The following is a 13,500-nucleotide window of genomic DNA, read 5'->3' on the forward strand; positions in this document are numbered from 1 at the left end:
TATGCAGGATCTTTTCTCCTGCAATCAACCACTGCTTTCACAGTACAGATGTACATGTTGAAAGAAGAAAGAATAAGACCTGCGTTCATTATCAGGTTTGGATGTCCATAAGATTACCATAGTTAATATCAAAATTACATACCCAAAATGTTTGATAAAAAATGCGTCAATTTGCCTCAAAGCATCCACATGCAACCCATAAATTCGGTGAATGTGCATGTGTTGCACATGTAACACTCGTCTGTCTGACAGTCCCTGAACCATATTATTTTCCTGACTGCCCTCTCTGCAATGAGAAATCCTTGAAAGAAGCAAGCCTAGATTTCCTCAGGTTAGTCTGTTACTATCAAAATGATATATATTCAGAGACTAAGCATTAGCCTAATGTAACACCAACACCAGCCATATAACAAGGAAAAGTAGTTCTTTTCACATTTTTGTATTTGGGTTATTTGGACGCAAACAAACCCAGAGTGGTTATTGCCATTTATTATGACCACAAGCCTTGGGATGGCTAAAGAGTTCGATAATAAAAAATATTGTTGATATTTGAAAATTTTAAATGGCTTTCGAAATAAATGTTTTGTTATCAATAATATACATAAACCATTGTGATGAAATAGAATATGAATTATTTCAGACAATATGCAAAGTTGGTTTTCTTCTAAATTTTGTGTAAGATGGTGTTGTGTTTGCAATCAAAGCTATTATATGTCATCTCTAATTATGTTGATTTCTTACACATAGTTTTGGCATTATTACTCAAAGTTACTTTTCCAGTATTTATCAATAACTGATTTATATTCAGTAAATGATTATCAATCTTTGTGATATATATCAGTAGCTTGCCCTCTTCAAGCCTCATTTGCCATTTGCAGACATTGTGATGAATATCAACAAGCAACATATGTCACATTTGGGATTTCACTTTCTTAGTAAAGTACAAATTCTAGTACTTTTTCGGTTGAGTCCCATCCAGGATTCGAACCCGCACCCTCAAAGTCAGGCACCTAATCACCAGCACACAAAGTTAGCCAAGCCTAGCTCGCTAGTGGAAGTCGCCGTGGCTGAGCGGGCTAGGTGGCTGACTTTGTGTGCTGGTGATTAGGTGCCTGACTCTGAGGGTGCGGGTTCAAATCCTGGATGGGACTCAACCGAAAAAGTACTAGAATTTGTACTTTACTAAGAAAGTAATAAAGTGAAATCCCAAATGTGACATATGTTGCATTTGACCACTTTCTAAATGGCATTGTGTAAGAATATCAACAAGTTGGGTCAATTCATGGCCTACCCAGATCTGCAGATCATGTATTACCACTGCTGCCCAAGATTGCTGTATTATCATCATGTACATTTACTACATGAAAGATGACTATGGTGACATCAATTGCAATACCTGGGCATACAGAGAATGTCAGACCAAACTGTGTGGATCTGCCCCCTGTAAGGCAGGTCTACATGCCTGATGTCCAGTTTGATATGTCATCTTGAAACATCAGCATTGTCAGCAGTGACTTAAATAGTGCCATGTGCACAGAGTGTGGCCACAAAAGTGATGATTCAATGACATGTCAAGATCTTTTCTTCACTGTCATGAATACTGCAACAAAGTGCATCCAGGGAACCATTTCACAAAGTTCTCATAAGCCTTAGATCTCATAACTTTTCTTGCAGCATATGTATCTCCTTTGTTACAGTACAGGAGCAGTGTTGCATCTGGACAGCGTAATTGCGTAATTTACTCAGTGTCAGTTAAACAAAACGCTATTTTAATTTTTTAAGCATCACACGTCACGCTAAATTAATATTATGTACACAGTTTTGTACAAATGAAGTGTAAACTTTATATTTATTATCACCAGGAAATTATGGTTAAAAGTTTCAACAAGTGAGACTTTGAATGTTTTCTCAATAGCAATGATGTGTGAGCCTAAGAAACGATGCATTACTGGCTATTTCACAAAAGATTATCTAATTAGAAATGCCGATATGAATGCCGACATGTGCCGATCGAAAATGGAAGTGTAAAAGATTGCAAGGTAGTAAATGCTCCAAGTCTGTTTTTGTTATGATTCTTACAACTCTGTAGATACCCACATTTGAAAATTTGATGAGTTGCATAACCCACATTATAGCTAAAATGGATAGAATTATCATTAAAATGGCCGCACGTTATCAGAAATGAGCGGGCCACTATAACTTGATAATGCCCGCAAAATGCTTGATGACGGGCCATTATCAAGTCCGTTGTTAGGTGACGTCATAAGTAGCTCAACTGTTGAAGTTCAATCACCTACGGGTCTTTGAACTTGGGTTCATTCTTGACCATATATCTGACTCACATTCGTCACACGTGCCTGTGCCATTCTGCACTTTCCTGTGCCAACCATAACAATTGTACCATACATGACAACATACAGCAATGAAAATATCGACTTGAAGTCTAACGTTGTTGATCACTGAAAACAATGGCGGCTGGTAGGATGAACAAAGTTCAAGGTCGAATGTCGTCACTCTCAATAGTGACATCATCTGTGTTGTTCTATGACGTGTCCGTATTTGTAAAATGTGTGTCAATGACCTCCGTCGTTTGTTGTTGGTAGTAAATGCTTCTAAACCGATGCCGCTGTTTTTATTCTTATTTTATTAAAAATTCTATTCATTTTAGCTATAATAACGGTAACACTATTTTTCAGGGCATTATCATTTGCAGGAGCCCTCGGTCTTTTCAACTGCAGTCCGTCGGGCAGTTAATGAAAGACCTCGGGCTTCTGCAAATGATAATGCCCAGCGTTACCTTTATATTTGTTAATTCATAGATGCAACACTGTAGGAGGTATGAATGCTACAAGAAAAGTTACGAAGCATTAGGCTTACAAGAGCTTTTTGAATCTGGACCCAGGATGTTGACAGGTTTGGTGGTGACAGTTTAATGATGGCTAAATATCTCCCACAGTGTCTGGACCAACCTGATGCTTTGTCACATCACATCATATGACCTTATGACTGTATTTCTGCATGACCAACCAGACCTCACATATCAAATATAACTGCTGCATACCAACTCAGCACTAACATTCTCCGTTTACCTTCTTGCCAAAAGAACATCTGTTGGACAAGTTGGATGGGTGTCTACAAAAGCAACAACCACCACTTTAGACTCACCTACAGCTGGTGTTCAAGCTGAGTGGGCCGCCATTTCTGGGATATTCAGTCTTTCTATAAGTCCATAGGCAGATGTGTTCAAGCAGTTCTCAATACTCAGGGCAGACTGGAGATGAAATTAACCTTGTACCCTTGACCTGCCAATTTTTTGAAAGCAGTTTAGTTCAAATGAAGACCCAGGCTCTTGAATTTGGATTTTCTCCCTCTTGGCATTCCAGAATTAAATCCTGTTTCCAATGTCACCTAAATAAGGGTTTTCGTTTCCCAGTGAATGGTAGGAACTGTCAGTAGAATCAACAAGATTCCACATGATAAACCTTGTTCTTACCTTGCTAACTGAGTGTCAGTAGGAAACACAGTGACATACAAATTGTGTTTTTCGTGACTCTGATATGCTAGTGGCGTGTTTAGTTTGCTGTTGTTAGATTCTGCTTGATAGAACATGTTGTAAATCCAGTATCTGGTGTTGATCCTTATGATTGACTATTGTGTTTTATTGTGATGTATTGTGAATAGAACTTTTCATTCCATCTGATCTGTACATCAGGTGGACTAACATAAAATTTGTTTGTTGTTTACTTTGTAGCAAATATTGCTTTGAATGTTTTTCTTTGCACATTCAACTAGAAGCTAAGGTGGTAAAATCACTACACCATAGTTATGATTGGCCTGTGCTCTGAAAATTTATGAAAAAGCATTGTTTTTGAAACATAGCAAGTTAAATTGAGAACGAAAGTAGTTAATACTAATATGTTGTTCCCAAATAATCTTTATGCCAGCGATTGTTATTATCACTACTGTCTCTTCCTTGCTTTTCTAATTTAATCTAAATGACCAGTCCCACTCTCAAATCACCAAGTAAAGAAGCTCCTGGAGTCAAAATGATTTGTCAGATGTTGTCACTTCTCTCCTTATATATCCAAATATATCCAATGTTACTGCATTTTTAGCATCTCTTAGACTAAAAGACCAATGAAGTTAAAACTTTGCATGACTCATCTTTGCTTTACACAACTTTCATGTATAGAAACTTGAATATTTTAATGAAAGTTCATTGATTTTAGAGTGCAGAAAATCTGCAACTCTGTAGTTTCTGTGGATAATTACAGTGTACTGTTCTTGCATTGATATGAGGTCATTCTGTTATTATACAGCTGAGGATGGCCAAACAATTGGGCTAAAGTTGTTTCATTTGTATGTCACATTAGGTTAGCGTGACATGCAGATTTTGTTGTAGTGATGATTTCCATGCAGGTGTGAACATCTGGCAGCATACTGGCCTCCCTTGGGTCATTGGCAGCTGTATTGGTAACGCACATACATAACAGGCAGCTGGCCTTGGAAGTAGCATGCTGGGAAAGTGTGGACCTAATTAGGTCAAAGATCTGCAGGATGTTTTTATGTCTCTTGCTGTCTTTAAATGTTCAGACTGAGAAATTATTTTTGTAAATTTGATGTTTCTACCTTACAAATGTATGATTTTACATCTGTAGAATGGTACAAAATACTAATATATTCAAAAACAATCATCTTAGGGTATGATATTTGAGTATTGTATATTGTAAGTTGATGTTAACACCATTATCAAGCAAATCATGATCACTTGCTTTCCCTGTTATATATCACACCAATTATAAGAAAAATGCCACTCTTTGCCACTCAAAGAAGGTTGATGTCATTCCAAGACGTGTCCGTTCAGACACATGATAAAACTAGTACCAGGTTTACAAAGATGTGTATGTTTTGGATTTTTGTGTTCTTTTTCCAAAGACATAAATTCTTCAGCAAGATGATATTGGATATAACCTAAAGACTTCTGCCCCTAGATCCAGATCCACAGATCGTTTGTGATGTTATGATCTGCGTAACTCTATAGTTTCTCATAGATTTATGAACATTGAGGCACTGCTAACATTTTTTGGATCGTGACCCTGGTTCCAAACACAGAATAATGTAGCGTCTCTGTTTCAAATGTGCCTGCATTGAGTAGCATAAGAGTTTGTTGATTGGATTGTATTTAAGTTAATAAATCCATTAAGCTGTTAAAGCAAATAGAATATTTTGTTTACTTATAAACTATGTACGCATATTTCCCATAGATAGTATTAAACGGGCCAAGAGCCAAGTGGATTATTGGAAGGATGGGTTCCCAACAGTCCATGCATGTTGCAGGAGCCAACAAATGTGGATTGAGCAACGTTACAATTTTACTGCCTACATCTTTCACTGAGTATTTTGATGTAGAGGTGATATCTTCCACAAAAAAACATTTTTGATGCTTTTCAGATTTAACAGCAAGAGAAGACTCACAAAAATGTGCAAGTGGTTATTATTTTTAGCCAATTAAAATTAAATGTAGCCATTGTCTGCTGATGTGAAATTGTTTAGTAAGGAGGATTCCCTTTTTAATGTAGTAGATCCCTAATGCATTGCAAGTTGGGACCCGTAAAGGTCCCGGGGTAGAATAGGCCTTCAGCAACCCATGCTTGCCATAAAAGGCGACTATGCTTGTCGTAAGAGGCGACTAACGGGATCGGGTGGTCAAACTAGCTGACTTGGTTGACACATGTCATCGGTTCCCAATTGCGCAGATCGATGCTCATGTTGTTGATCACTGGATTGTCTGGTCCAGACTCGATTATTTACAGACCGTCGCCATATAGCTGGAATATTGCTAAGTGCGACGTAAAACTAAACTCACTCACTCACTCACTCATTGCAAGTTGGAATTATTTCAACCATGGCAAAGTTTACGATATGTATATAAAGCCTGACCAGGAAGCGTGAGAGAAGATGTACTGTCCAAATCTGAAATAATGGCATACAGGCCTGTATACTCCTGTTCATCATATACTATTGATTTAAACGTAATTGTATGTGCATATTTCCATGCCTACATACGTAGAAACACCCCTTATCTGGAGCACTGTCCCAGGTTCATGATAGTGAAGCTAAATGATGAAATCTAACGTAATGCCGGAAATGCATGGAAAATGGTTTTTCGCTGTAATATCAATTTGATAAATTTGACACAAGATAAGAGCACATATATGATACATGTATGACTCTACCTAGTTGGATATTAAAGCTCTGATGAAAAAATGCACTTGAGGGTTGACTTCACAGGAGGAAATTTTGATGTTTTAACAAAGAACGCACAATGGTTTTGAAATGCAGACTATAATTATTCATACAGCCTTAACTAATTAAGTTACTTAAATGATTGTAAACTATTTTTTTTTTCAAGTATATATGTGAAAAAGAGGGAATTCTTGTCGTAGTTATATTCAAAATAAATATGTTAAATCGGGTTGCTTTTAACACAGCAGGACCAAGCAAGTGTTATCATTCTGGATATCGCCAGTTACCATTACCTGTGTGTCCCTGGTACCATCACACCCACCAGGAGCAATCTGAAGGCTCAGTTGCAGGATTTTCTGACCTGTAAAGTGCCTTGCATGCAAGCAGAAACAAAGCCCCAGATCATGGAAAACATTCTGCAGCACAAAAAGCCAATCCAGTACAATCACTAACAAACTAGCTGCAAAACAAGGCGACATAGTTCTGTGTATGCCAGTATGGCACTTTGAGTCCAATTCCATTGTGCTGTAGCTGTAACAGTTTTATTGCTCACAATAATACCACTAGCTTTCAGACATTAAAGAGTTTGTGTATGCTTCTTTTGAGAGAATTACCCCAGAAGTGTGACAAAAGGCTGAAGACCTTGTTCTCAGAATCGAGGATGGTTACCATTTGCATGATGGTGTTAATGTCAGCAGAGTTGCACCTGTTGTAATTCCACTAGAATTCTCGACCAGCATTGATAGTTATCACTTGATATTTTGCATAGTATAGTGTTTTTCTTCGATTTTCAATACAAGTTTTTAGATATTTTAGGAGTCATCATTATGAATAGGGAATCGTGATTACCTATATGCCATATTAGGTCAATGTGGTATGACTTTGAATGATTCTATATAAGTTTTGAATCTGAAATATCAACCATTACCAAATAATTTCCAAAAAACATTTTCCAAGCATTTCTGGTATTACTTTAGAACACATGGACCAGCAAATTGCATTATGAGCAACATACCACGCTCATAGTGCATTATGACCAAGTCACCAAGTCGGACCACCAGTTCTAACGAAAAACCTACCCGGTATTGCAGCCAGCATATGTTGCAGGGGATCCTATCAAAGTCCCCATTTTGGTCACATGTGGTAGCCAATAACTTTGGGGTAACTTGTGGTCATAGAACTTGTCTCTACATCCATATACTAAAGGGTTAATAGCATTGATTAGAAGCTATGTGAAGAATATAAACTGTGAGGCTACTTCCAGCCTCAGGAAGTTGCAAATCCTGCTCTCAGTATATATTACAGATGCATAGTACATTCATGAATATTTATTGGTAAAAACACCACATATGGCATCAGTGTCAAATGATGCTTATACCACATGAATATATCCATCCTCAACAGTGAAAAAAATGCCCGCAAGCTCTAGCACAGTTATGTTTATGTCTCTGTTTTATGTAGGTATTTCCCATTTTCTGGCTTACAGGGAGAGTTGAAATTAGATTCAGGATCAAAAGAGAGCCCTCAAATACAGATTTTTATTTTAAGTTAAGTCAGTGTTTAGTGTCTCAGAATCCACCTTTTCTTCATCTATCTTTTATGTAAACAATTTGTCTTCTTGGTTTAGGTCTTTATGTTTGTTGTGTATGAGTGAAGCCTTTGTTGTACATAATTCAGGTGTTTGTTGTGTGTAATTTAAGTCTCTGTTTAATATATTGAACTGGGTAGGAATGAAATACATATGCTAATAGGGTTTGGAGAATGTGCTAAGAGTAACTCTAAGTTATATGTAAGAAAAAGAAGAAATGAAATATTGAATGTAACTTGGGTTATAGCCTTATCCAATTTACTTATTTAAGAAGAATTGCTGGTAATTACTCACGCTTCCCTTTCCTGTATAACATTTGGATTTGTCATCATCATTATGCTGTTAGGAAAGGACAGATCAACAACTCATAATAGTTTTGTGTACACTTTTGCTCACTTGCTTTAAAGAGGTGTGTCACTTGGCTGCATGCTGGACTTCCACATTCAAACTTTCATGTTAACTGACAATCATTATACAACTATGGTTTGTTAATCACCTTTTGTTGCAGCAGAAACTTGAATATAAGTATTCATGTTTGCCTCAGCAGCTTGTTTAAGGAAGATATATTGAGTAACATATATCAAATGGTTAAACAATGTATGCCTAATTACTCAATACAGATTTATTGAGCATTATGTTATCTGGACAGCAACAAATAACTGCGTATACATGTCATAATTCTAGCCGCGGCAGACCTCGGGCTGTGACATTGTGAACTGACATCAGTTTAAAGTGCTTTCTTTTACATGACAATGAAGTGATTTTTGCATTACTCTTGGTGTGTAGTAAATGTGAGGGGGGATATTGTGGGAGGGTGTCCCAGTCCATCAGAAAAGGGCCCATGTGTTATTTCTTAAGACGTTTCTCCATACTTCCAGGTACAAGGACCAATTTGGCAGGAGGATATTTTGGATAGAGCATTGTCTTGTTTTCCATGCATTTGTGAGATTCACAAAAACTAAAATTTCTTGTTTGGAAATTGCAAGAGCAAAAATGAAGAAAAATGCAGTTTTAAAAAAAGAGAAATTTGACAAAGATGATTTACTGACAGGAAATCTTCTCTCTGATAGAATTCACCACATGAGCACATTATTGGCAGTATTTAGGAAGTCTTTCAAAGTTTTCTTTCTCATTTAGATATTAATGGTTAATACTCATAACTGTGTATATTACATATACCTTTTTAATACACCCCTTTTTAGCTACTTCGAACAAAACAGCACTATACAGAAGCAGACAAGTGAATGATCCTCAATGACATCAAGGTGAAGCCCATTCCTGGTGTCCCCTGTCATGAAATTGTTGGAATTTTACTAAAGATGGTGTAAAACTCAACTCACAATGACATCAGATAATGTGATAGCAACTCTGCTCAGTAGTTTCCGGAACACAATTAGTATTTTTAAAACACCTTTTTGCAACAAATGTTGACTTCATGAAAAAAACCAAATTCACCTTGAAGATGCATGGTGGCAAGTTAAATGGCATTTGGTGTCTTGTGAGTCACAATCATAACTTATTTCTAAATATACAGGTGGGTTTTGTTTACATAATGTCCCAGCAATGTTATTTATAATAATATTCACAAAACAGTCACAAAAATGGTGAGAGCAATGATCTATACAAAACCTTTAAATATCCTAAATACCTTCAGGACTATTTTGTACAAAGATTGATTAGTCTGTGACAGTTGTGGACGATTACACATTACACTTGACACTCGAAGCATCTGAATGTAGTAACATCCACATCACTACTCACTTAGACAGCAATACAATTCTGACTTACAGTTATTGTTAAAACACAGTATTATGAACTTGGGAAGAAACTGAAATATTGTAATACAGTTGCAACATTATTATCAGTGTTTGTCCTTGTAAGATAGTAATTATTTTTCACATCAACTATGCCCTGAGGATATTGATTCTATCTTCTACTCAACCTTCTTACTATTTCCAACACCCTCTAATTACCAACAAAGATACAGATTACTAAAAATAGCAGATTGGCTTTTGCACATGTCTCTCCCAACTTGGCCCCAAATCTTGGTGCAGTCAAGGACAACTTGTTCCAAATAGTGGTTGCATTCAATGCAAGGATTCTCTAATTGGTTTGATTTATTCTGTGGGCATTATTGATTTTTTAAAGTTAGGCTTTCTTGTGCACCATACCACCTTGCAGTAGGTTCCAATTAAGGTAGCAAGAACGGACAGGGAATTTATCATGGTTATCATTAAAAAACATTGATCAAGTAGGTTCAGTTTCATTATGTATGAAAATAGTGGTGATTAGAGAACAGGTTTCCCCAGGGGTTAAGTTGCGATGGGAAACCTGATGTTTGTGGAGAGAGAATCTTGATAGATGTGGCGAGGGAGCTGCGAAACAACAGGTGCATTGAGTTAGACATCACGTGAACCTGGACACTTTTTGATAGAGAGACCTTTACTGGGATAGAGCCATGTTGAGTGGCATCAGTAGGAATTGTGATTGTTATGTTGGCTAATCGTATAGTGAATGATTCAGCATATGCCTCAAGTGTGTATTGTCCACATGGTCAAACTGACCATTTAGCTTGTTTTTATGTAATTTGTGTCTTTGTAAATGGACGAGTATATGTGTTATGTGAAAATTTATTGCTGCAAGTAGCCAGTAGGATTGAAGTAGCATTTGTGGCTTAACTCATAGACTGACCATTGAGGTAGTGTTTATTTGAGACAGTTATCAGTGTGGTAATTCATGCCTTCATATATTTTCATTAATTATTTACGTATTTTATGTCTAACATTGAACCTCATATTTGCTGTCATCAGTATGTGAACTATGTTTAATCCAACAAGCTGTTTAAATTTTGACCTACAAACTGATTTCTTAAAGAAGTATATATTGCTTAATTATGTTGCATAAGATATGCAGGGTTTTACCTTGCCCTGAAAGACAAGAGATCAACACTGTCCCCAATTACTGATTTCAAGGGTCCTAACACAAACTCTTTGTTTCCTGTAAAGTAATGAAATGGTTTAGTGTACTGAACTGTATGATTTAATAAATATTTGAATTACAGGATCCAGATATTAAGGAATATTATGGTGCACACCAATAATGGGAAGCAAGATACATATTTTTCTGCATGTTTTGGTGTACTGTCTCGCATAAACAGGTTGGATTTGATTGGTCAAAACACTATCTGTAATTGTTTTGATAATCCCATAATTCAGATTCTGTTAATATGCATCCTACTTTGCCAGTAAAACCATTGAAAGCATTTGCTTCCTGTTTCAAGCATCAGTGTCCACCAGTACCAGTTTATAGGAAAACATGAACGACTGACAATCATTAGGATGTAGGGCTTGCAGGAAATCATTCCTTTATCTCTATCACTGTCCATTGCACTCATCTTGTTCGTTCACCATGGCAGTGGAGTAGCACCAACAGCCATGTTGACTTACACTGACATGGCCTGGCTGGCTGGCTGGATGGTACAAGGGGTAAGCAGCAGTGCCATGCTGGGACAAGAATACACCATGAATGGTGTCAGAGGATCAATACTTCCATGAATTGCCCAGCTAGTTAGATAAAAGCCGTCCTCAGATCCATTAATCACATTCTATACTGACACACCTCTAAAGGCATCTGTTTACAATCTCCCTTTCAGGCTATTTCCAAGTTCATCTGGTTAATAACTTCATGTTTGAACTTTCATTCTTGGCTTTCTAACTATGATCTCTTTTAGCAATGGCCCCTTCTGGTCCCAAGCCCCTTCTCACATGTGCCAGTCTTTTACCATGTTATGGAATTCAGCCTGAAGAGAAGTTGCGTTAACGTTCCCATGGCAACACCCTCCTTCCAGTGAAGGAAATTGATCAGCATTTGCTTCTCTGAGCGTGCTCAGTACCACTCAGCTCTCTGGCAGCGCACTTCTCCCTATTTCTCCACCATCCAATAATGCTGGTAGTAGTACTGCATTGAAGTTGGGAGTCTAGTCGGCCAATGAGCAGTTGTGTCACCAGCTTCAGGAGTCCCCATATTCTATCCTCACTGACGTGTATTTCCCTTGCTCTACAGAATGGTAAACATTTTCTTATCATTTTCTGACTACTTGTTTCTGTGATTTTCAGCCATAGTATCTTGATTTTCCCCATGATGCCGTTATTGATTAGCTCAAACGATTTGGAGTCTCCAAATCGTCGTGTTTTCTCCTCATCAATGGGGCCTCAGTTGCCAATCTTGATAAGTAGCTCTGGGACGGATTTTGAATCTCATCTTCAATACAAGATTATTGTGTGAAATGCATGCATATTTACTCTAAGGAATAAGATTATCCACCTTTCCCTCTCAGGAATGCTGTGCATTTTTGATTTAAACCATTACGCTTGAATATTTGAGAAAGTGAACATGTAATAAATTATGAATCTTGGTCTCTGAACCATCTAAAGGTTTCAAGATGACTTGTGTGTTTTCACTTCTGGTATGCTGATTGGTTGCAGTGCTTAGATCTGTGAGGATTTGTTAATGTGAAGAATAGAGGAATTGATCATTTATTTTTATGTTGTGGTTTGTGCATGGGAATTGAATCACATTGGCAATGGTTGTTGTCTGGAATCTTGTGTGACATATTGAAATCAGGAAATCATTACATTTTCATTTGTTACTGGCCATAACCATACAGATATTGACAGATATGCATGTAATGAGTTTACTGGTTGACAGGTGGGGTATTTGTTTGATCACCTGGTCTGATTGGAGTTTTCTTCCTACTGTTACAATGCAGAAATGGGGAGGCAGGCATGTATGTCACTGTTCATTGTTTAGCATGAGGGAGTCCTTGACCCAACCATGATATGAAAGCTAAGTGGGTCCCTAGATTTAAATACTGTGAGAGAAGACTACAAGAATCCAGTCACCTTTGAACACTGTATTTAAGTGAGACTGTTATTGCAGAAATGGCACATTGTACAGAAAATGGCCATTTTAAAGATATCCATAGGTGTTTGAAAACCTTAATGGCGAATCTAATAGTCTACCAAGAAGTAGGCCAGTAATCTCAAGAAGCCCCGGGACTCTCAGATTAAAATGAATTGTTATTCAAATTTAGAATTATTCTTTTAACCGTGCACAGGAGTTCACTGTATTTGTAACTGCTCATTGTAGAGGCTTCAGTTATACTTTGTGGTTAGAAGGGATGATGTCCTATTCATGGCACAATTGTCTATTCATTACTAGAAGTGTTCTGTGTATTATAATGGTTTATTTCTACAACAAAGTGGCTATGGCAGTGTCCAGGTAGTAAATCTCTATGGCAAGGAACAGATACTACTTAAATGCGAAAATGGAAATGGATGATTGGTTATCAGAAAGATCTATAATATATCCGGCTGGTTGCCACTCGCTTTCAGTGTAGAGAGTCCAAGAATCAATGGAGGCCTCATGCCTGGTCCATGGGTAATCATGGCTGCTTGCTGGAGCGAAACCATTAATCACATAATACACACCAGCAGTTCAGCTGATATTGATTTGTGTTTGATTGAGCCAAGGACAGCTTTTGTCACTCAATGCTATATGATGTCCACTGATATTTCAGTTGACCAGGCCCAGTACTGAGAATTGCCTCCCTGTTTGTGTTGTTAAATGTCTGAGCATCACACCCAGTTGAGCAGGAGAGTGGTAAA

General features: G+C 37.4%; 1 protein-coding gene across 5 annotated transcripts in view; it reads left to right on the plus strand.

Moving 5' to 3' along the window:
- The window catches only part of LOC137290411 (ras-related protein Rab-3), a 60,065-nt gene that overhangs the window by 1,402 nt on the left and 45,163 nt on the right, over positions 1 to 13,500 (plus strand). Inside the window, exon 1 of one of the 5 annotated variants that reach the window (XM_067821331.1) lies at positions 11,722 to 11,900. The exons of the other annotated variants lie outside the window; for them this stretch is intronic. Within the exon in view, the coding sequence (XP_067677432.1) occupies positions 11,898 to 11,900 (3 nt within the window). The 5' untranslated portion in view covers positions 11,722 to 11,897. Of the gene's footprint in view, positions 1 to 11,721; positions 11,901 to 13,500 lie in introns of those variants that run through there. 5 annotated transcript variants of the gene reach the window in all.

The sequence above is a fragment of the Haliotis asinina genome, chromosome 7 (assembly GCF_037392515.1).
Source record: "Haliotis asinina isolate JCU_RB_2024 chromosome 7, JCU_Hal_asi_v2, whole genome shotgun sequence".
Classification (NCBI taxonomy): Eukaryota; Metazoa; Mollusca; class Gastropoda; order Lepetellida; family Haliotidae; genus Haliotis; species Haliotis asinina.